Here is a 22,028-nt window from a genome sequence, read left to right on the forward strand (position 1 = left end):
TGAGCCTAAAAACTGATTTTTTTAAAAAATGTTACATAGATCCTTTATGCACTTGTGTCTTCAATTTATTTACAGTCAAAATATTGCATTTTTTCTTCATTATTATTTCTAAATTCATTTAACCAGCGACCTCTAACTATCTATACATACTGGATGACAGGGAGAATATAATTTTACTGTTTTTTAATGTGACCGGAACAGCCGTGTAAGAGATAAACACACAATCTTCCTGCCACCACTTCACATAAAGCGGGGATTCATGAAAAATTTCGTAAAGACTGTGAACAAAAATTATAAAGGCTTTCAATATCTTAAAACTTAATTTCACAGAATCAGCGACAAAGTTGAAAGAAGGAATTTTTGTTGGTCCGCAAATACGAGAGCTTATGACAGATGTAGCTTTTAATAAGAAGAAGAATAGAAATGTGTCAATTCCCTTGGCTTCTTACTGTTTATCAAGAAAAATATGTCACTTAAAATTAATTTTTTCGATTCGAACAAAGATTTTTTTCCTGAAAATCTTGGTGCTGTATCAGATAAAGACACTACAATGGGAAATGGTCAGAAGCCATGCTTACCGATTTTTGTTGATAAATTTAACGAAAAACTTCAATTAAAAAATCAAAGAAAGAAAACTGCAAAATACCTTGGATTTTATCATCATAATGAGATAGATTTATTGAAACTTTTATGACCCGTACCTGAAAAATAGTATTTTTTACTGCGAATCTTAAACATAGTACTTTTTATAGCTGTTGTTACTCTAACAATATGGTTTTTTGATTAAATGATCATTATATGAATGAATGATATGAAAGTTTATGTGTTGTATTTATTCTCATGGTAAATTCTGCGTTTAGATCGCCAAAAATAACGTTATCATGCATGAAAACAATAAGGAAAATGTTTTTCCAGATTAGTGTTAATAATAATATAATATCTAATACAAAAAATATTATTACTGACAGATTCAAAATATGACAAGAAGCTCACACGCAATATTTTTGTTATGTTTACTGTATGTATAAATTTACGTCTATTTTTAAAATTACGGTTTGTCTACAGCGGTTTTCTATCAAATACCTTGAAAATCGTTAAATGTTTGTGTTTCTATACGTGAATACGTATATTTGTGTATTTGTTTTATATAATCTGGTATTTAGTTACTAAATGAACATTTATAAAAATTGATATATAATTATATATCTATTAAAATTTTGATATAAGCATTCGACGTGTTAAAATTTGGTGAGATAAGGAGCTACTTTAAGATTTCTTTAATGTAAACAAGCTAATACAAATGTTTTTAAATATATACCTGATAATGAAGATATGATAGTTGCGTAATTGAATTCTCTCAAGTATATATAAATAATATTAAAATTATTCGACTTATATCTCAATAAATTAGTGGCTGCAGTCAACACTCGACGAGGCTTTGAAAATGGTAAGTTTGCTATTTGTATTTTTGTCATATGTAAGAAGGTTTTACATTTGTGTTTTTATATATTTTATTGTCTTCCTCAATTCTTTTCTATCTTTCATTTTCTTTCTCGTAATAAGGCGAATGGATCTAGCAATCTGCAGTCATAAATAATTATATCACGCATATGCACACACACGTACACACACATACTTTCTTATGTTAATCCACCTGTTTCTTATACATTCTTCAACTTCACTTCTATTCAAGTTTGTAGAGATTTAGGTTGCTGCTAATGATACATTGTTTTCAGGATTTGTATTTGTAGGCGGATTTGTCTTTCTTCCTGACAACGTTTCTTCTGAAGCTGCGCAGACATTATCAAAAGCGATTCGGCAACGGTCGTACGTGTCTCCTCCTGACTAATAATGATTCACAGATTACATATTGAAAGGGCTCGAAATTTTAGGTACTCTATCATCCTCTTACGCTCTGTACAAGGACCTTTGTGAGATCACCCATAAGACCTGTCTCTCTCGGATTTTTTTTTGTTTGTCCAATTTTATTTGATAGGTTGTATTTCCCATCCCTAATGTGTTGGGGAGTGTCATCTTGTATGATGGTTTGTCTGTGAAAGAAGATCTCTTTTTTGTTGTTCGTCTTGGACAGTCCTCCTTTATGGACAGTTTATCAACCAGTTTCTTACGCGTTGACTGCTTCCGTGTTCTGAAAGAAAAAATAAATTAGTATTACTCATCTATTTATTCTGGTGTCTGCATATTCTGTTGGTTCCTGCTTTTTATGAATATTTTGTATTTTCATGATTAGCGAGGTCGTTAAATTTGGCGCTTGTCTCTTAAAAGAATTGGTATTTAGAGTACTGTGTAGGTTTTGTCGGCATATTTAGATTGTCACTTGTAGATGTTTTAATTTGTCCATCTATCTTATTGTTTCTTTTTCTCTCTTTTTCTCTCTCCTTTTCTATCGCAGTATTCACATTTTTCAGTTGACATAACGTATGTCCCTAAAGTTTTCAGAAAATTTTAGATTTAAAAGGATTATTGGTAGGAAGCATTGGGTCAAGTTGCCATTGGAAACCATTAGTAAACAGCTTAAACAATATAAATAATATCAGTTTTGACAAACACAGTTCGTGAAGATGTCGTACAAACTTAATATTGGTCAAAGTATTTTTTATCGTTTAGTTGGACATGTACCGAAACGCGATATTGTAAGAATTTTTAGTGCTTAAAATATTTCTGTGTCAACGATTTACCAGACAATTAAAGAGTGCGAAAATGGTATATCATGCCTTAATTTGCCCAAAAGTGGAAGACCAAGAGTTTTAAATCCTGATCGGGAACAGAGATTCAGAATATGGCGAACCAATTAAGAAAGTCTTTGTGAAATGTTGGCCAAAGATATAATGTTTTACGAATGACTGTAACTAGAACAATTTCTAGAAATAATTTAAAACGATATAAAAGAAAAAAAAATAAAAACTCCCAAGTACACACCAGCCCAGTTAGAAAAAAATCCTAGATGTTGCCGTGCATTGAGACGTATTCATTTTCCTGGTAAAATTCTTATTATTGATGATAAAAATTTTACTTTACCAATTCCGAAATGAAGGGCAACAACGGATTTTATACACGCAATGTACAAGATGCACCGGACAAAGTTTGGTTTAAGGGAAAAGTGAAATTTGCCGATAAAATTTTGGTATGGTGTGCCATCTCAGAAGCTGATGTTTCAGAGCCGTTTGTTGGGCGTGTGTGAAGCTCTCAATGCTGACAATTACGTTGACATGTGTCTAACAAAGCTTGTTCAATTTATAAATACTCATCACCCCAATGATGAAATCATATTTTGGCCCAACCTAGCGTCATGCCATTATACCAGGAGAACGACAGATTGATTAATTGCTCAAAATATAAATTTTGTTCCCAAGCTCGACAAACCTCTAAATGTGCCTCAGACTCAGACTAGGCCTATTGAAGAGTTCTGTGCTGGTTTGAGTCGAATGGTGTATAATAATGGCTGGAAGTCCAAAATGAAGATCAGCTAAGGCGAAGAATTTTGCAAAAATTCTGTGAGATCGACTTAGAAATAGTCCAAAGGCTTATTGCACATGCAAGACCAAATTTACGTGCCATCAAAGATCACGGACCTCCTTCTGTTCTATAAAAGTACATTATAAACCTTAAATATGTAGACGTAATTTCCTGTGTTTAGTTAATAAAATAAACTTTAGGGACATGTGTTAATATTATTATAAAAAGATGTTGATGATAGAAAGCATGCACAAATTTAAGTCTGACAATTGTGATCATAAATCTACGTTGAATATTAAATTTCTTGTGCCATTTTTGTTTAGAAATGGTGGGATGTAGCAGGCTGTATCAGGTAGAGTTAATAAAAAAATTTTCTATTTTTGGTAATTATTGGCTTTTAAGTTATTGCAGCAAACTGTGATTTAAGTTTCTGACCACCTTAAATAAAGAGAACCTACTTTTTTTGGATGTCAGCCGAAATACTGGGTTCGCCTAGAGCCTAGAATTTTGTTGTTTTTTAGATGTTTATCATTTTTACTTTTGGCTTAGTTGGTTCTGGAATATTTATATCTTTTTTTCCGTTTGCTCAAAGGATCGATTAAATAATAATTATTAATTAAATTATTGATTAAATAATCAATAAAGGATTAGCTTTATTGATTACTCTTTAAGTTCTTACAAATCTTCTAACCAATTCCTTTTCTCTATCTATACATTACGACATATTTACCAACTTATTATGACTGCACTGTTTTGTTTCATGACAGAAGTTTATTTTCTCGAAGAATCTCTTTCTTTTTGTAGCTGCCTATTGTAGCTGTATGTCTATGTTTCTATTTGAAGACAGTTTTATTGTAGCTTTATTTCTTTTCTCGCATATTTACCGATATTTTTGATCGTACCAGTTTTCTCTTGAAAGAATCCTAGCATCTACAGACCCATATCACTTCTGTGTCACTTCTTCAAACTATACAAGGGGCTCATTATGTCTAGAATAAGAAAATATTTTGATAATCATCCCATCCTATACCAAAGAGGATTTAGGTCTATATAGCAAGTCTTGTACAAACGACGTTCTCGCAGCAATAGAACATATTGAAGGTGGCTTCGAAGAAAATTTTTTGTAATTGAAATTGATTACCTGCTACATTCTTTGTTTGCTACAAAACAAACTTTTGTCATTATATTGGTGGGCAAAATCGGTAGATGGGGACACCAAAAAGAACGGCCTAATACAGGGAAACATTGAAGCGCCAATACTTTTCAACATTCCTGCTTCGTATAATGGAAGGCAAGCAATAATTTCCAATTACATGGAATGGAAATATATTACAACACCTGAACAAAACTGAATATCTTGGACCAACTCTGGATTGGTCACTTATCTGCCAAACGTTGCATAAAATGAAAGACAAAGTACCAATTAGGAACAGTACTTATAAAAATAACGAATAGCGAATGAGATTCATCTAATAGTATGTAAACAACAACAGCACTGGCACCACGCTTCCCGAGTGTGGTGCCAGTGCTGGCACCAGATCTTTTCGCACCGAATATGGCGCTAAATGAGACATAAATGAGTATAGCGGGATGCATGAAATCGAAGCTAATCACAAATTTGTATAAAGCAGTGGTTTTTACAAATCTCACAATCCATATAAATGAAGTAAAAGTTGAGGATCGGCATACCCTATACAGAACTCAAACCCAATGATTAGTACGACAAATAAGGTATAGGATGGAAAAACATGGACCAATACGATGTAAATAAACTATGACTTTGGTGATATATAAAATATGGAACGTCTTCTAATATGTACAGACTGACTCCTATCGATAAAAGTTCAAAGTTTTATTACTTGCAAATGAAAATGCAATCGACGGTATCTGGCCAAAATTCGATAACTAAAATGCCGGGACTTAAGAGAATAAAGTAAGTGGTTGTCGCCTTCTGGTCCTCTGTCAAAAGTTCGTGTTTACGCTACTCCTTCCGATGGAGCTAAATGTTTATCAACCAACACAGTGTTTAGGTTATGTTCATATACTTTTTAACATGAATTTCCATAAATTTTGATTGTATTTTTTTTTTCTTTTCAGGTTTCTTTTACGTATAGAGGATTATGTGCACCAGTTTTCACAATATTCAATAAAGATTTGTAAGTACGCAACAGACAACTAAATTTACTAATAATGAATAATTTCCCTAAAATTTATTAATTTTTTTACGTACCTAAAATATAAGATTTATACCTTCTTCTTATGGTGCCGCGCACCTATAGTGCGTTGGCGAATTATCTTAAGGTCAGACGTCTGTCTTTTGCGGCATGCAAAAGTTCGCCAGTGTTAGTTACGCCTGTCCAGTTCTTTATATTTCGCAGCCACGACATTTGTTTGCGACCTACTCCTCTCTTGCCCTCAATCTTTCCTTGGATAATTAGTTGAGGGAATGCGTATTTTTCCCTCTCAGGATGTGGCCCAGGTATCCAATCTTTCGTGCCTTGATCAAGCTGAGCAATTCTCTCTCAGTATTTGCTCTTCTTAGGACTTCCTCGTTTCTCACCCTATCTGTCCATGGTATGCGGAACATTCTTCGCAAGGTCCACATTTCGAAGACTTCCAACTTGTTAATGGAAGATATTTTCAACGTCCATGTCTCCATGCCGTATAACAATATGGACCATACATAGCACTTAACCATTCTGTAACGGAGATTAAAGGAAAGATTGCGGTTACAAAGTAGCGGTTTAAATTTAAGAAAAGCTTGTCTTGCTTGTTCGGTACGGCATTTTATTTCTTGTTGAGGATCCCATTGGTCATTCACCATCATTCCCAAGTATTTGAATGTTTTCACTTGCTCGATTGGAGCATTATCTACGTGCAGTTGTACTCTGAAAAATGCGCCCTTTCTTATTGTCATGCATTTTGTTTTTCCAGCATTTATCTTCAGGCCATATGTTTTTCCTGTGGTGTTTATTTTATTTAGTATCAACTGCATATCATGTTCGTTATCTGTGATTATTGCGGTGTCGTCAGCGTAACGAATGTTATTTATCGGGTACCCGTTGACCTTTATACCACAATCAGTGCCTTCAAGTGCCTCTGCAAAAACATTCTCCACATAGAGGTTGAACAGCATAGGAGACAAAATACACCCCTATCGCACCCCTCGTAAAATTTCGAATTTACCAGCTCCAGCTAATTTATGTAAACTAATATAAAAATAAAATAATAAACAACGATGAATACTTTTAAATATGAGAAAATCTAAGAAGAGGATTTCAAAGTATATTATTTACTTAAAAATACAATTATTGCTACTAGTTATGCAACCGTAGTAAAGTGAAACCACTTACGCAACAAGTTTTAATATAATAAATCATAGCTCTATAAAAATAGCATAAGCCAAACACAATAACGTAAATTAAATAGAACCAACTATACTGTGACGCAGTCATAGAAAAGAGGGTTAGGTTAGGTTTGGTTTGGACGCAGTATTTGCAGACAATGTTAGGTGTTTGCTAAGAAGATAGATTCAGAAAGTTCCTCACTAATGTAGTTATATACCAACTGGTAAATACAGTAGGGATTCGGGACGGGGATACCGTATTGGTACACATGTCATAAGATAAGAATCCTAGTTTGTCGCTAACTTATCGCAGAATCAAAGGCTACAAATGATATTACAACCATTTATCAGATACACGGAAAACGGAAAAAAAATATTACAAAGTTAATGTACGTTAACAATAAAAAATTCGCCATCAATCAAATCATGTCATTTGACTACAAAGCACAAAGTTTTTGGAAACGAAAAGACATTTTAAATGCTTTTTGTAGTTGCCCATTTATCCATCCATGCTTTGGCATTTCAGAAATCCATTATATGCATTATAAATAATAAATAGATCGCTTCTCGGACTTTGGATAAGATCAAAGTGCAGTATCTGTTCCTATACGTATTATAGATTTGGCCTATATAAGGTCAGGGGCAGTCTGTGTAAGGAATTTCATAAAGTCCGTGTTGTTCATTTGAAATGTTGTCTTTGATTGATCGGCATGACGTGAAATTAATATTGGGGGCTAAATATGTTTTTTTTCCTTTTGATTTTAGAGTTTTGTCGATTTTGTCAGTAATTCCTTCAATGTAAGCAAGAAAAGCTTTCGTATGGTGAGGGTCTGAGTCGTTGGGTTGAGATTAAGTGTGAAATTTATGTCTGCGAATACTACTATCGATGTGATTTTTGAGATAACCGTTTTGGATGAGAGCTTGTCTCTTGCCATTTTTGTAGATCGGACAAATAAGATTCCATTGTTTTGGCACTTCTTCCTTTTGCCAAACTGTTAATGTCAAGGGAAATGTTCTTTTTTTCAGTGTTTCGCCGCCTCCTTTAAAAATCTCAGCTGAGATATTACTGTTTCCTGCACTTTTTTTTTTTATTTTATTAACTTCATTTAAAGTTTGTTATTCGCACATCCCTCCTTCCTCTTCTTATCAATTCTCATTTCTCTTAAGTTCTTTAAGTTCTTCTTGTTGGTCTGCATTTAACAGATCTTCGAAGTATTCCGCCAATCTATTTAATTTTTCTATAGTTTGTCCCCCCTAAAAGTACCCCCATAGAGTAAAGAGCACAATCCCCAAAAAATATTAGACTGACCCGCCAAAGAAAAATGGAAATAAGGATGACCGGCAACAAGATGGATAGAGGGCAACGACAAGGCGATTTTTAAAAGAAATTTTAGGGAACAAGACTTTTGGCGATTAGGAACGAAAAGCCGTATTAGGATGTGGAAACTATTGTAAATTATATAAGTCATTGTTGTGTTTAAATCGTAAAATCTTATTTTTTATCCTGTGCGCAATTCTAAACGTGTTGTGTTAACACTATTCAGTAGTAAATTGTAATACCTTTCTTTTCTAGTTTAAACTCGAAAACCCCATTGAAATGTCTCAAATTTATTACGATGGCAAATCTCGAATTAAAATTTCCAAGCAAGCAATTTAATTAAACCCAGCCTGTGAGCCATATTCAGCCCTAAGAACTACGTTCGGGTGTAACAATTCATTGCAGCGAGGTGTATTAACTCGAGTAAAAACAGGAGTCACTAAACCGCACTTAAATGCTCCAGACCATCCCTTTCCCCCTATAGTACTTGGATGCGCGATAGGAGCACAACTATCAGCTAAATGCTCTTCATGTGTGAGTCCAACATGGTGGTAATAAAACTCCATTATGGTTTCCTAACCGAAATCAAACTCAGGACAGCGTATTGTCGCTATGATATTATTGTGGCTTATCCGCGAACTAAAAATTGCTTACTTGGGCCTCAAGTCTCCGCTCTGAGCTAGGCTCAGTTCGGAGACTTGGTGCTTGCGTGTAGGCTTGCGCCGGTTTTTGTTAGTGTTTTTTAATGTTTTTGGTGGCCGAGGCCGCTTTTTGTGTTTTTTTTGATTTTTTTTGTAGGTTGCCTGAAACAAAAACTCATAATTAGTACAATGTCTATACTATAACACTGAGTTTTTTTAGATACGAACTATATTGTTTGTGCGTTGTTATTGTTTTTTGTAGTGTTTTCTCTCTGGTATTTTGTTATCTCTCTGGTATGTTTAATTTCCTTTTACTAAGATTCTCTTTTATCTCTAACAAACCATGGTACTCCAAAAATATTTTAGGCCTACTGAAACACGTGATCCTCAACGATTGTTCAGAACGACTGACCTCTCATGTACTTCAATGCCCACTCAACTGGTATGATTCATACCGGTTTTAATGTTATTGAAGTGGTTAATTTTGGTACTGTTATTTTTATCACAGCAAATATAAATTCTTATCAACCGACTTAGTTTTCCGTCAGTATATCAGCGGGATTCAGGAATGCTTGCAAAATTATGGTTTATCGCATAAGCTTATTTTTGGAAACTTCAACATTTTGACAACCTAACCCATTATCAAATAGAAAAAAAATCCATCTGTTTCTGTAAAGTATTTAGAAATGAAAATTAAATGAAAAATAAATGGCAAAATCCTATACAAATATAACTATATTATTTGATAACTATTTCTGTAACATTATCATTCAGTTAGTACTTTATTACTATGCAATGAAATCCGAGTTTTTTAACAATGTTTTATACAAATGTATCGTTATCAATGTGAAGTTCAAGTAACTTATATAATACGCGATAAGTATATGTTAATATTCAACTTACAGATATATATTAAAAAAAAATAATTATTTTTGGTGAAATAAAATTCATAATTATTAATTAAAAAAAAGTGAAGTATTTATTAGTGCTATACAAAGTACACTATTGTCGAAATAATTACAACTTTGTTTTTTCTTGGAATACATTTAACTATTTGTTTCACAAGTACAACAATAATCACTTTTTGTTTCAATTTTGTATACATACTTTTAAATAACGCTATTCGAAGGCTTAATAATTTTTTAAAACTTTTTGATTTTGTTTTTATTTTGTCTTTGAGAGAAAAACGTAAGTATAAATTTATATTTATATTGCACAGTGAATATATGGAATGAGACATATACTAAATATTTTTGGTGCTACAAACTTCAAATTTACCACGATTATTTTTATAAATAAAGGAAAGGTCGGAAGCCCTGAAGAAGACATCGAAGAGGATGTCGAAAGCGTCGCGCAATGATAATCGACGCAGTTTATTAATATTACGCGGTATTATTATATATAAAAATGTTTAGTTCCCAAAAAAATCTTTATTTCGAAAATTTAAAGTTACAATTTTGAAAATTTCTTCAAACTACTACATTTGATGATTTAAAATTGACTATTGAAACATAATACTTACAATAATAATAAAAATATTGATTTCTTCCTATTTATAACGTCGGATATCGGAATCTGCTGAGTCTCAATAGTAGGGGAGCTTATGGTTACATTTCTATATATTACAGGATCCAACTTGTAAATATAATACATTTTGGAAACGGCTATCGTCGTATTCCCGTTCTCCTCCGCGAATCCTCCTGGTCCAAGGCATGCTTCTCCTCCAAACCTCTCGATTCCATCGTTCTTCTAATTCCTTCATTCCATGAGCGTCGAGGTCTCTTTTCCTTCTTCCAGGGGGCTTCCATCTGTGAAGTTTTTGGGGTCAACGTTCGTCAGGCATTCTCAATAGGTGTCCAAACCATTTTAAACCTCTTCTTTCTATTCTGCCAATGACCGTTTCTGTAGCATTCATTGTTATTTCTTATAGATTCGTTGGTCTTCCTTTCCAGCCTTGATGTTCTAGCACTTCTTCTCAAATAATCCATTTCAACTACTAACAACCTTCTCTTCAGGTCTGCATTAATTGTCCATACTTCAGAGCCATAACACAGAACATATTCAACCATGGTTTGGCCTATTCTTTTTTGTTCCTTTTGGAAATGTTACGATCCCATCATAAGTAGTTCAAATATCCTACAATTTTACGTCCCTGACTAATTCGGTGTTTAATTTCGGTTTCTCCCAAGCCGCTCTTATTAATGAGTGCACCTAAATTTCTAAATTTTTCTACTTGTTTTATTTCCACGTCCTCGCCTATCAACACTTCAAACTTTACATGCGAATTGATGAGTAAATATTCTGTTTTCTTCATGCTGACTTGTAACCCCCATTTTACATATTCCCAGTATAGACGTTTTATGATAAATTCTAGATCATAAGAATCTTGAGCTAGGACGACTTGGTCGTCTGCAAAGTTCAGGGAGAACAGTACGTCCATTTCCTATGGGCATTCCCATTCTCTGGCAGTGGTTTTTCTAATTTTGGAGGTCTTCCTCAATATATAAATTAAACAGTGAGGGTGACATACTGCATCCTTGTCTTAGTCCTTTGGTTACTTTTATTGGCTCTGATAGTCTATTTTTGATTTTTAGGTTAGTAGTGTTATTCCTGTGTACTTCTGTGAATATTCCTAAAAAGTATGGACTAATGCAGAGTTGTTGTAAAGCTGGCCAGAATTTAAGTCTTGGAACTATATCATACGCCTTTTATAGGTCGATGAAGGCTAGATGTACTTCGGTACCCCAACCGCTATTCTTTTTTTTTTTTATTAATTCTTGGAGTATAAACAAGTTATCAGTGCAAGATCTACCAGGCGTAAATCCACTTTGGTCTTTGCTAATTAGATGTGCTACATCCTCTTGTATTTTTTCATTTATTATCTTTCCAAACAATCTCCCGAAAGTAGGTAGGATACTTAATCTTCTGTAGCAGTTAGGATCTTTTTGATTGCCCTTTTTAAATATGGACACTTAGTGAGCGGTTTTCCATTTAGATTGTACTTTAATTTGTTGGCAGCATTGATTCATTAGAAAAGTTATTCGTTCTATTAGGATTGGGCCTCCTGCTTTAAGTAACTCTACAGCTATATTACCAAGTCCTGGAGATTGCCCTTTTTCATTTTAATTAACGCAGTACGGTCCTCATTGTTAGTAGTATTAATGTTACTATTTGTTTGTCTCTCTAAACTGTATTCCTCTCCCATATATTCCAATCTTGACTCTTGGAGTAAATTTTTATAGTGATTTTCCCACTTTCCTATAGGAATTAAGTTGCTAAGGAGTTATGGGTGTTTTTAGTGATGGTTCTCCATGCTTCCGTAGTCTGAGAACCACCATTTAAATTTTCAACTTGGACACATTTTTGTTCTAGAAATTGCTTTTTGCTTCTTTTATTTGATTACTTACTTCTCCGTTTTTCCTTTGATATGTTACTCTATGGATAGATGTTTTATTTGTTAGCCATTTCTTATATATTTTGTTTTTTTCTTGTATCATTTCTTTTACGTTTTCTGTCATTCATGGTGGTTCGTAGTGTTTTTTGTAGTTGTTATCTGTTCCTAATACTTCATAAGCAATTTTATTTATTATCGTTTTGAGGTTGTTGAATTCTTGTTTTACATCTATATTTCTCTCCATTCATTTAGTTCCTTTTCTAATCTAGATTAAAAATGATGTTTAATACTTTGTTGGAATAAAAGGTGCAATTTATATCTCTCCGTTTTGTATTATGTAGTATTGTTTCCCTCACTTTCGGTGTCCTGTTTGTAGTATTGTTTAAAGGGACACAAAAGATTAGCTAAAAGATTGTAGTGATATGCCCCCTACTTAGATCTTATTTTTACTCTGCAGTCTTGGCACTTAAATTTTGATTTCTGTCTCATTATTATATAGTCTATGATCGACTTTTGTTGGAGTGAAGGTCGGGCCCAAGTATATTCAAGAATATCTTTATGTTGGAATTGGATATTCATTATTTTTCAACCAAAAAGTTGACAGAACTCAATTAAGCTGTCCCCCGAACCATTTTTAACTATTTCTCCGTGCCGTCCCATCACGTCATCATCTATTTGAGAACCTATTCTGGCATTTAGGTCTCTTAACAGTATTATTTCTTGATGACTTTTTATTTTATCACAAATGTTTGATAACTCTTCAGGTTAATACTTCGTTAAAACTCTTCGGGGTAATGATTATTAATTCCTGTAATAGTATTAATCTTAGCTGTAGGTTTAATATATATATATATATATATATATATATATATATATATATATATATATATATATATATATATAGTTTTTATTGTAAACGCTATGACCTTTTCTATCTCCCAAACGCTTTCGCTAAAAATTCAATTTACCAAACCTAAAATGTGGCACTTGGGATATAATTTTGTTCCAATTACGGTAGAAAATAAAAAAGATATAAATACGTTTTTTTTTGTTTTAAGGTAACAACATACCAAAAACTAAATTTATAATATATCTTTTAGATCGGTCAATGTAGCAACCATACCAGAATATGCAAATTTCTTGGCTAAGAATGGAATCGATGGAGTTTTGGGTAAGAGTTTCTTTTCATTAATAGGTCTATTATTTAATATAAATAAACTGTGTTACTGTCATCCAGATGCACTGAGTTATGCTCTCATTTATCATTATCTATGTGAGAACACAAACTACGCGAACGCACTTTGCTCTTAGATAGATATGTTATTTTGCTACAGGTAAGCGTATTAAGGTGTATAGAAAAGTGCTTCTCAAATTGAGCACAACGGTGACACGGTAAAACATGAACAATAAACAGAAACCAGCGAAAGGAACCATTCATTATGTCCATTACAATACTCTTGGAGAATATTGTATATTTTAAGGAAAAGCTCAAATATATTGTAGAATAATAAATGATGATGACGAATAATTGTTTATCTGAATTGTATAAATAAGAATTTCATAACAAAGCCATTATATTGTCGTTCATACAACAATTGCCATTTCCATTTATAGAACATGTTTTTTAAAAATTTACCATAGTATAACAGAAATAGGTGAAACCCATGTAAAATACAACCCACAACAAAACACTGAAATAGTACTGCTTTAGCACTTGTTTTATCGGCTGCTGAATATTGTGCTTTAATCTGGCTAAAGAGCTCATATTATATTAAGAAGATGGAAGCATAACTGCATAACACTTCGAGAATGATTATTTGAGTAATCAAAAGCACTTTCATGCAATAACTCTGAATATTAAGCCGTATTCTATTGTTACACCTACAAGTTTCACCTCTTTAACAGAAATGAAATGAAATCTTCAACAAAGAATGCAACAACCAGTTTAGGAAAGGTATTCAGAATTTCTACTGGTCTGAAAAGTGGATTCATCATCATATAGTCTTCTGCGTTCAAATTTCGATTCTTTTGACGTCGTCTGTCTATCGTCTAGGTGGACCTCTGCTTCTTCTATCTGCTCGTTGTTTCCACACTGTAATTTTTTGGGTCCACCGCCTGTCATCCATTCTGACCACATGACCCGCCCTAGCTACCTAGATTTAACCTAACATGCGGAATGATCAACCCTAAGTAGCACCTGAACACCCAGTTCATTATATTAGTGAATTTATTTTTAATTTTTTATGTATCTGAATCGTCATATCATAAACAAAATTATTTTTAGTACATGGAACATCAGGGGAAGGTGTTTCAATGACTGTGTCCGAAAGAAAAGCCGTCGTAGAGGTATGGGCGAAGGTAGTAAGGGAAACAAAACAACATTTAATGGTGCAAGTTGGAGGATGCCCATTACCAGATGCTATAGAAATGGCCAGGCACGCTGAATCCGTCGGTGTTGGTTCCTTACTTTGTCACTCTGAATTATTCTTTAAACCAACAAATTCGACTGAACTAGTGAACTATTTGCAACATGTTGGAGCTGCTGCACCAAAGACGCCGTTATTATATTATCACATTCCTGGATGGACAGGCATTAACAGTAAGTTTATCTTGCAGATGCATATTACTAAAATCAGCTCATTCTTTTTTTTAAATGTAATTTTGGTGGGAAACAATTCTCATCTTTGTCGAATCTTTACTTACTTGGGGTACCGTACTTGTTATTCGGATATAATAAGAGACTCTCTATAAAGACCAGGAAGTCCACATTTACCCAACAAGGCAATGACTTAACACATACATTACCAATTTACTTTATGTAGTACAACAGAATATTTAAAGATTATTTTATGTTTTAGTTAATATGGAAAAGTTTATAAAAGAAGCTCTAAAGAAAATTCCTACCTTTAGAGGAATTAAATATACATCTACAGATTTAGAAGGAGGCATTGCAGCTCTTAGGGCAAGCGAAGGCAAAAGTGCGGTATTTTTAGGAGCAGATACAGTAAGTATACATACAGTACGATAAGTTTTAAATTAGATATACACACTATAAATGGCAACACTGCGCGCCGTCGACTTTTCACGAGCCTCCGTTGCCCCGTCGCCAATAATTTTTTATTATGCAGTGGTTGTCTAAAGCAATAAGAGCGTAGATTTTTAATTTATTTTTGTAGACAACAAAAGGTTCAGATAATAAAATGATTTTATGGTGGTAATTCTGGACAACAGTGTGTAGATTTATTTTCTGTGTTTTTTGAGGGGAGACCAATTCCTTACGCAAAGTCAGTTCATAATATTGTTAAAAGTTTTGAGAGTTGTTATTGCCTCAAAAAATTGCAAACAATCTGAGGTGTCACCAGAAAAAGTTGAGGATAGAGAATACCGGGATACACAAATTTGTGCCAGAATCGAGGTAGATTCAACACGTTCAAGTAGAAGCATTGCTAGAAAGTTTGAGGTTAGCAATGTTACTGTAACGAAAGTATGGAAAAAGCACGGTTACGAAAATTTTAAATATTCTAAAACGCAGCAACTTTATCCAGACGACTACTTCCGAAGAATGGAGTTTTGGAATGGAAACTCTAATAACGAAGGCTAATGATGAACCCAATTTTATTAAAAACATTTTATGTACTTAAAAGTGAAACTGGAACAAACCATGAAGTGGAGATATCCAGGAGTGGCTAGTATACCTGTTGAATATAAAGCACGTGGTGTTCGTGTGTATTAAGGTATAAAAAATGCTTATTAAAAGCTTAAAATTTTTATTTTAAAGAAGATCTTTTCGGAATTGAATCATTCCATCATCAGTTTACTAAAAGAGAGAGTAAAAATACCAATATTAAAAAACAAGTAAGTTAAAATTTAAATATATAGAAAGAACACGTTGGTTTTTTACTACTTACATAAAAAGTTGTTAAAAAACATTGTATGGCCACATAAAAACATTGGAAGGACATCAATATTCAAAAACAATCCTCATGGTATTTATAAAGGTAAATGCAATAGACTGTTAACTTGTTGATTAATAAAAACTGAAAATGGGGGCATCTTACATGACCCCCTGTAGCTGGTGAGGTTTTATCGACTTACATTACCTCTGATCTGTGCTGGAGTCTAGGGCTAACTGATATGGTATGAAAAATCAGTTAGTACCCGTCAATGTAGTAGGAGCAAAAGTCATTGTGCTTAAGTTTGTGAATAGGCCGTTTTTAGTGAAGAATTGTGTTTTGTGTGTAGTAGTAGTATACCTTGATTTGTTATAAAATCATGTTCTTCCCGCTATTCTCAATCTTCCTGATGTAAATCTGGAGAATGTTTGGTTCCATCAAGATGGCTGTGCAGTTCACAACTCTAGTAGAATAAGGAGGGAGTACTTAAATAATACTTTCCCAAATCGAATTATCAGTGGAACAGGCGATATTAAGTGGCCTGCGCGATCTCCAGATCTTACACCCATGGACTTCTTTTTTTGGAGATACTTTGAAAGCATAATCTACGATCATCCTGAGGTTAGAGCCCAATAAGGGGGCTAGAGCCCAATAGGGGGCTAGAGCTTATAATGGTCAGTGTATTTTTATCGAGTTTACGCTATAAGAAATGGACCGGGTGTACGTAAGCAAAACAAAAATCGACAGACGGCGATAAATATCGCTTGCATTGTTATGTGTTACTAAATGGTTTTCGTTTTCTCGTTTTCTGTCTAGGAGTCTAAGAATCTAGAGTTTCGGAGGTGATCGGAGAATTACAATTACCTCGTACGAGGCAATGTTGCCGGTTTCAGCGCTTTAAGTAGTTTGCAATATCTAATCCAAAACTTAACGTACTGTGAATAGTTTGTACAGAGCGTTAATTTATGAGTTAGGCGTAGAGTATTATTGTATAGTAGTAAATACGGCTACAATGATGATTTTGAATCCACGCTTTCAGCGATACAAGCGACTGTGAAACAAATCCGACTACCTACTATAGATATAATAAGAATAGACTAGATCAGGTATGGGCCGCACTGTGATAAGAGGTGAAACGACAATATTCACTTTGAGTGGTCTAGATCTTTGTTTGTCAGATGCGCGTGATCTATTAAAGTAATATACGCATTTCACTATTTTGCATACGATTCCTAGTCTAATCTTAGTATGTCTATGCTGCCTACACTCAAGAGTCAATAAAGATTTAATTAGACCTTGGGTGAGTGCATTGCTCGCCCCGTATGATCCGGATTGGGTCTTGCGTTGACTCTTTTGAGCAACTTTTTTTATATATTGATCAAATTCCACTTTTAAGTAAAAAATGGGACTTCCCTGGCAATTGGGCAGTTTTACAGTATCCTGTATTTAAATTTTAATATATCTATTTAAAGTTTTACTCCACTTGACCTTTTCTCTTATTATGATATGCTTTAATTTAAGTCTCTTTTTAGTTATTAGCAAGCGCATTCGGTATGGGATTTGACTCCGCTATCGCTACCAGTTTAAACATGATGCCTCAGCACGCAGTTAAAATTGTTAAAGCAGTTAAAGAGAATAACATTACCGAAGCAAAGAGATTGCAAAATGTTTTAACAGATGCCGTTAACATTGTTATTAAAGATGGTAAGTAATTTAAATATGTACTGAATGTCATGGGCATTGGGCAAGTTGTTAGACGCAAAAGAAGAGAGACGATATTACCATTGATAACAATATAATTTATATAAAGATTTTAATTTTTCAGACTGTAGCTAATACTCATAGATCATCGTTCTGTCTTGTTATTCTTCTTCGATGCAAGTTCGCGTTCTGTTATTAATGTACCTGTTATGGTAATGCATATTGTTCTATTCTTTCGTCTTCAAATAATTCATAAATGTTGTTTTTCCATTTTTTAATTGTTTGTTTATATCTAGTACTCTGTGTCCCTATTTGTCTTCTAAACTTTGGTATGATTACCGGTTTTTGCCAGCAATCTCTTTTAATTTCTTGTGCAAGTGAAATGTACTATTTTTATTTTCATGGTATTTTAATTTTGATACTTACATAATTTTCTATAAAATTTTGAGCTCTCATATTTTATCTTCTGTTTGATTAATGTGTGGATTCTCTTGTATTAGTTTTATCTATATTTCTGACTTCTCTTCTTTGGTTCATCAGTCTCAGTATTTCTTTTATTATCCACCTCTGTTTTCTACTTGTTTTTACTGTACTCAATCTTGTTTCCTAAACGTCCTTCAACACATTTTTCATTCTCTTCAAGTTTTTTTTTCAGTCTGATTTTTAGTCCCACCAAAATATTGTGATCTGTTTTAGGTTTTTACTGCTCTTACTAAGTTTTTGTACCATTTCTTTATACATATATAGTTTATTTGGTTACTGAGCACTTGTTCAGGCGTATCTGCTGGTGGTCTCCAAATTTTCAAGTGTCCAAGACGACGATCTTCGCCGATAGTCACATTAGAACAAAAATAATAACCATGTGTGAGTCTTTGCCTCGCCAAGAATTGTTATTCAGTCGTCGCTATTCATCGCTTTCCTTCACCAGGAACGTATTCCCATATTTCTCATGTCTGCATCGATGTTATCAACGAACCTTGTTCTGGGTCTTTCTCTTCTTCTCTATGCAATGAGTATCTCAAGGGGCATTTTTGTAGCTAGATCATTTTGTTCTATTCGCATTACATGCTCTAACTACCCTAAACGTCCTATCTTAATATATTTTACGATCTTTGGTTCCTGGTATATTCTATAAAGTTCGAAGTTGCATCGTCTTCTCCATACTCTATTGTCATCCACCGCTCCATAGATGCTTCGTAGTACTTTTTTTTTCAAAACATCCTAACATATTTTTATTACTTTTTGTTAGATTTTAGGTCTCTGAACCATGTGTTAGGACTGAACCTATTATTGTTTTGTAGAGTTTTACCTTTGTATTCCTAGATATAAAAGGCCTTTAAATAATAGCAAAACAGATTCTACGTACGTATCTTACCTTCTAGATCAAAATCATCATTTTAATGACGAAATTCAAATTCTTCACATTCAAAATAAAGGTCTTAAGCTATCTTTGTTAGAATCTATGAAAATTAACAAATTAAAAAACGCAGATAGAATTCTGAATGAACAAATTGAGACAACAGTTCTCCCCTCCTCAAACTATTTCATTAAAGGCTATAAAGTGTAAACGCATGCCAAAAATACATCATTTGAGAAAGGCACTCTGCCGAAACAGCTGTAGTGATAAGATTTTATAATAAATTTTGTGAAAGTTTTGAAAACAAAGTTTTCAGTGTTTTATTGTTACATAAAATGAATTTCCATTAAGTAACGGTCGAATCCATCAAACATTTATCAAGATTTGACTTTACTCTAAAATATTAAAGAACATATTAAGGCAAGACTCAAACTTAGAGATATGGAACAAGTGGAATAAAATCTGGAAAGGGCTGTAGAGCTAATGATGATGATATATAAGTTAATCCAGCTACACGAAAGGATATCAAATTTTATAAACGATATTGCAATCTTCGCTCCACATAAAGATCATATACCATAGAGCTAAGAAACCTTTAAATACGGAGAAATTTTCGTAATAGAGAAATGGGAAATAAAGTAAATAAAGAATAAAGAATCAAAACATCTCATAAACTCCATCCATATCATCAAATGTTCAAATGTGTGATGTGTGATAATCTTTGCTGCCTCCGATCATCCTTACTATGCTTAATAACAAACTCATTCATTAGACCACCAATATCATAACAGTACACCAAATCCCCTTCGTACCTAAAAAACTGAGCAAACTGTTGATCTCTGTACCTCTATTTGTACATAAATGTACCAGGCAACAACAAATTCTTTTCTTTTAATCTTGTGCCAAGCAATTCTGATCTTTTCTTTGTTTAACCCAAATCTCTTACTAAGTCATCTAACTCAGCTTGTGCAAACAGCTGTGGTTGTGAATTTTCTGAAGGACACTGAAATTCACTATCACTTTCACTAGATTTTCATTCACTAGTATTTAAAATATCATTAATACGTAGAGGAGGCTCAGGGACTAGAAGTTCAGGTCCATGCTCTACCGGACGGATAGCAGACGGAAGGTTAGGATAAACAATCACTTTCTTATCTGAAATCCATCCAGAAATTTATTTATTTGAAATTATTCATAAACATCGACAGTACAAATATAAAAATCATTTGTATGATTTTTTTGCTCTCTCCATACCATAGACACCGCAAATCTAAAAGCATTTTTTTTCTTTGACCACTTCCTTAAATAATTAACAGAAACATAACATACATTATGAGGAGCCCAACCTTTTTCTTGGTCACCAATTTTCACACCAAAATATACAAAATACACCTTTTTTACAAACTCGGCAATGTTTCTCTGATGTTTTTTCGTAACAAAATCACCACATATGTAACAAAATATATTTAATAGACAGTTTTTACAACCGCGACGACCCATATTTAAAAGCGTATGAGTCAAACACTGAAAAGTGAGGTTATGTTTTTTAGAATAAAGGAACTACATATACAGCTGTTAATGAAGAGGAAGAAGTAAGAATTTTTCTCTCAAAAATACCAAAAAGTATTTCATCATTTTGAGATAAGGTCCACATTTCAGCCCCACATATTAAAACCGGTCTTATTAAGGTTTTGTATATATTAAGCTTTACTGCACGTTTTATATTTTTATTTTTTAAATGTTTCTGGAGACCGTGAACAGTTCTGTTTGCTATTGCTTTGCGTCTTTTTATTTCGTCGCTTGTCGTGTTTGTTGCGTTTTTAATTTGAATTTTCTATTTTTCTCTATCGCCGAGTATAAAATACGAGTACACAATATGACAAAATCGAATAATTTTGGATGCAATTTAGAGCAAAAATGCACAGAAAATAATTTTTCTAAATGTTCACATAATTTCTTAATAAACTTACAATATAAAGTGTATATAGTATAAAGGAAAATTGACGAATATGGAATAATGTCCCATTATAGAATATTTAAAAAATAAAGCAAAATAGTAAAAAATATTCCAGCCCAATGGCCTGTGTATCACATACCTTTGTGAATAAAAAATATTTAATATTTATGAAAAATAATTACACTTATAATAAATTGTTGTCTTTTTTATTTTAGGTGCTTGGGTACCTACCATGAAGGTAGCGATGAATCTTTTGACACCTATCAATGTTGGCCAAAGTAGACCACCACTTGTAAATCTAACCCAGGCACAAATTGACGATATGGAACAATCATTGAAGAAATTAGATCTTTTATAAGCTCTACCTTTCAGAGTTTTTGTTATTGTTATTATTAAACAAAAAAACTGACAGCCCATATGTGTTTGATTTAATTATAATTTTTATTCACCTAACTAAGCATTTATTATTAGTGGGAACATTTTAACCTATATACTCTGCACGTACTTCGCGCATGCATTGGAAAAATATCAGCAAACATATTAGTTAACGGAGTGTGTCTAATATTAGATAGAAAGGACTGGATCGGAACACAATGAAAACAAACTGCATGGTAGTGGGTGCACGTGAAATACCAAATACACAGTTTTTGGTTATTAAGGATTTGTAAAGATGAAATATATCTTCAGAAGCCATTATTTACTACTCAGAACCGAAGCTTACATACTCAGATGTTATCTTTTTGTACGAAGTTGAAGCATATATTGTTCTGAAGCTATTTTCTTGTGGCATTTTAAAGTAATTACTATTTAAATGGGAATAAGTCACAATTAAAGGTTAAAGTACGTTTATTGACGTTTCAATTTCCACTTCGGAAATCGTTCTCAAAATATTTTGGTGGGTTGATTGTACCTTTTTGATATATATAAATAAACACTTAAATGAT

General features: G+C 33.2%; 1 protein-coding gene across 1 annotated transcript; it reads left to right on the top strand.

Annotated features, from left to right (window-relative positions):
- Positions 1-1,297: 1,297 nt before the first annotated feature.
- Positions 1,298-21,498, top strand: LOC140434285 (N-acetylneuraminate lyase-like). Its single transcript, XM_072522436.1, has 7 exons — positions 1,298-1,447; positions 5,575-5,633; positions 13,277-13,347; positions 14,461-14,775; positions 15,035-15,180; positions 17,602-17,773; positions 21,300-21,498. Exons 1-7 carry the CDS (start codon positions 1,445-1,447, stop codon positions 21,440-21,442), a joined length of 909 nt encoding a protein of 302 aa, XP_072378537.1. The 5' UTR covers positions 1,298-1,444; the 3' UTR covers positions 21,443-21,498.
- Positions 21,499-22,028: the final 530 nt, after the last annotated feature.

This window comes from Diabrotica undecimpunctata, chromosome 2 (genome assembly GCF_040954645.1).
Source record: "Diabrotica undecimpunctata isolate CICGRU chromosome 2, icDiaUnde3, whole genome shotgun sequence".
Lineage (NCBI taxonomy): Eukaryota > Metazoa > Arthropoda > Insecta > Coleoptera > Chrysomelidae > Diabrotica > Diabrotica undecimpunctata.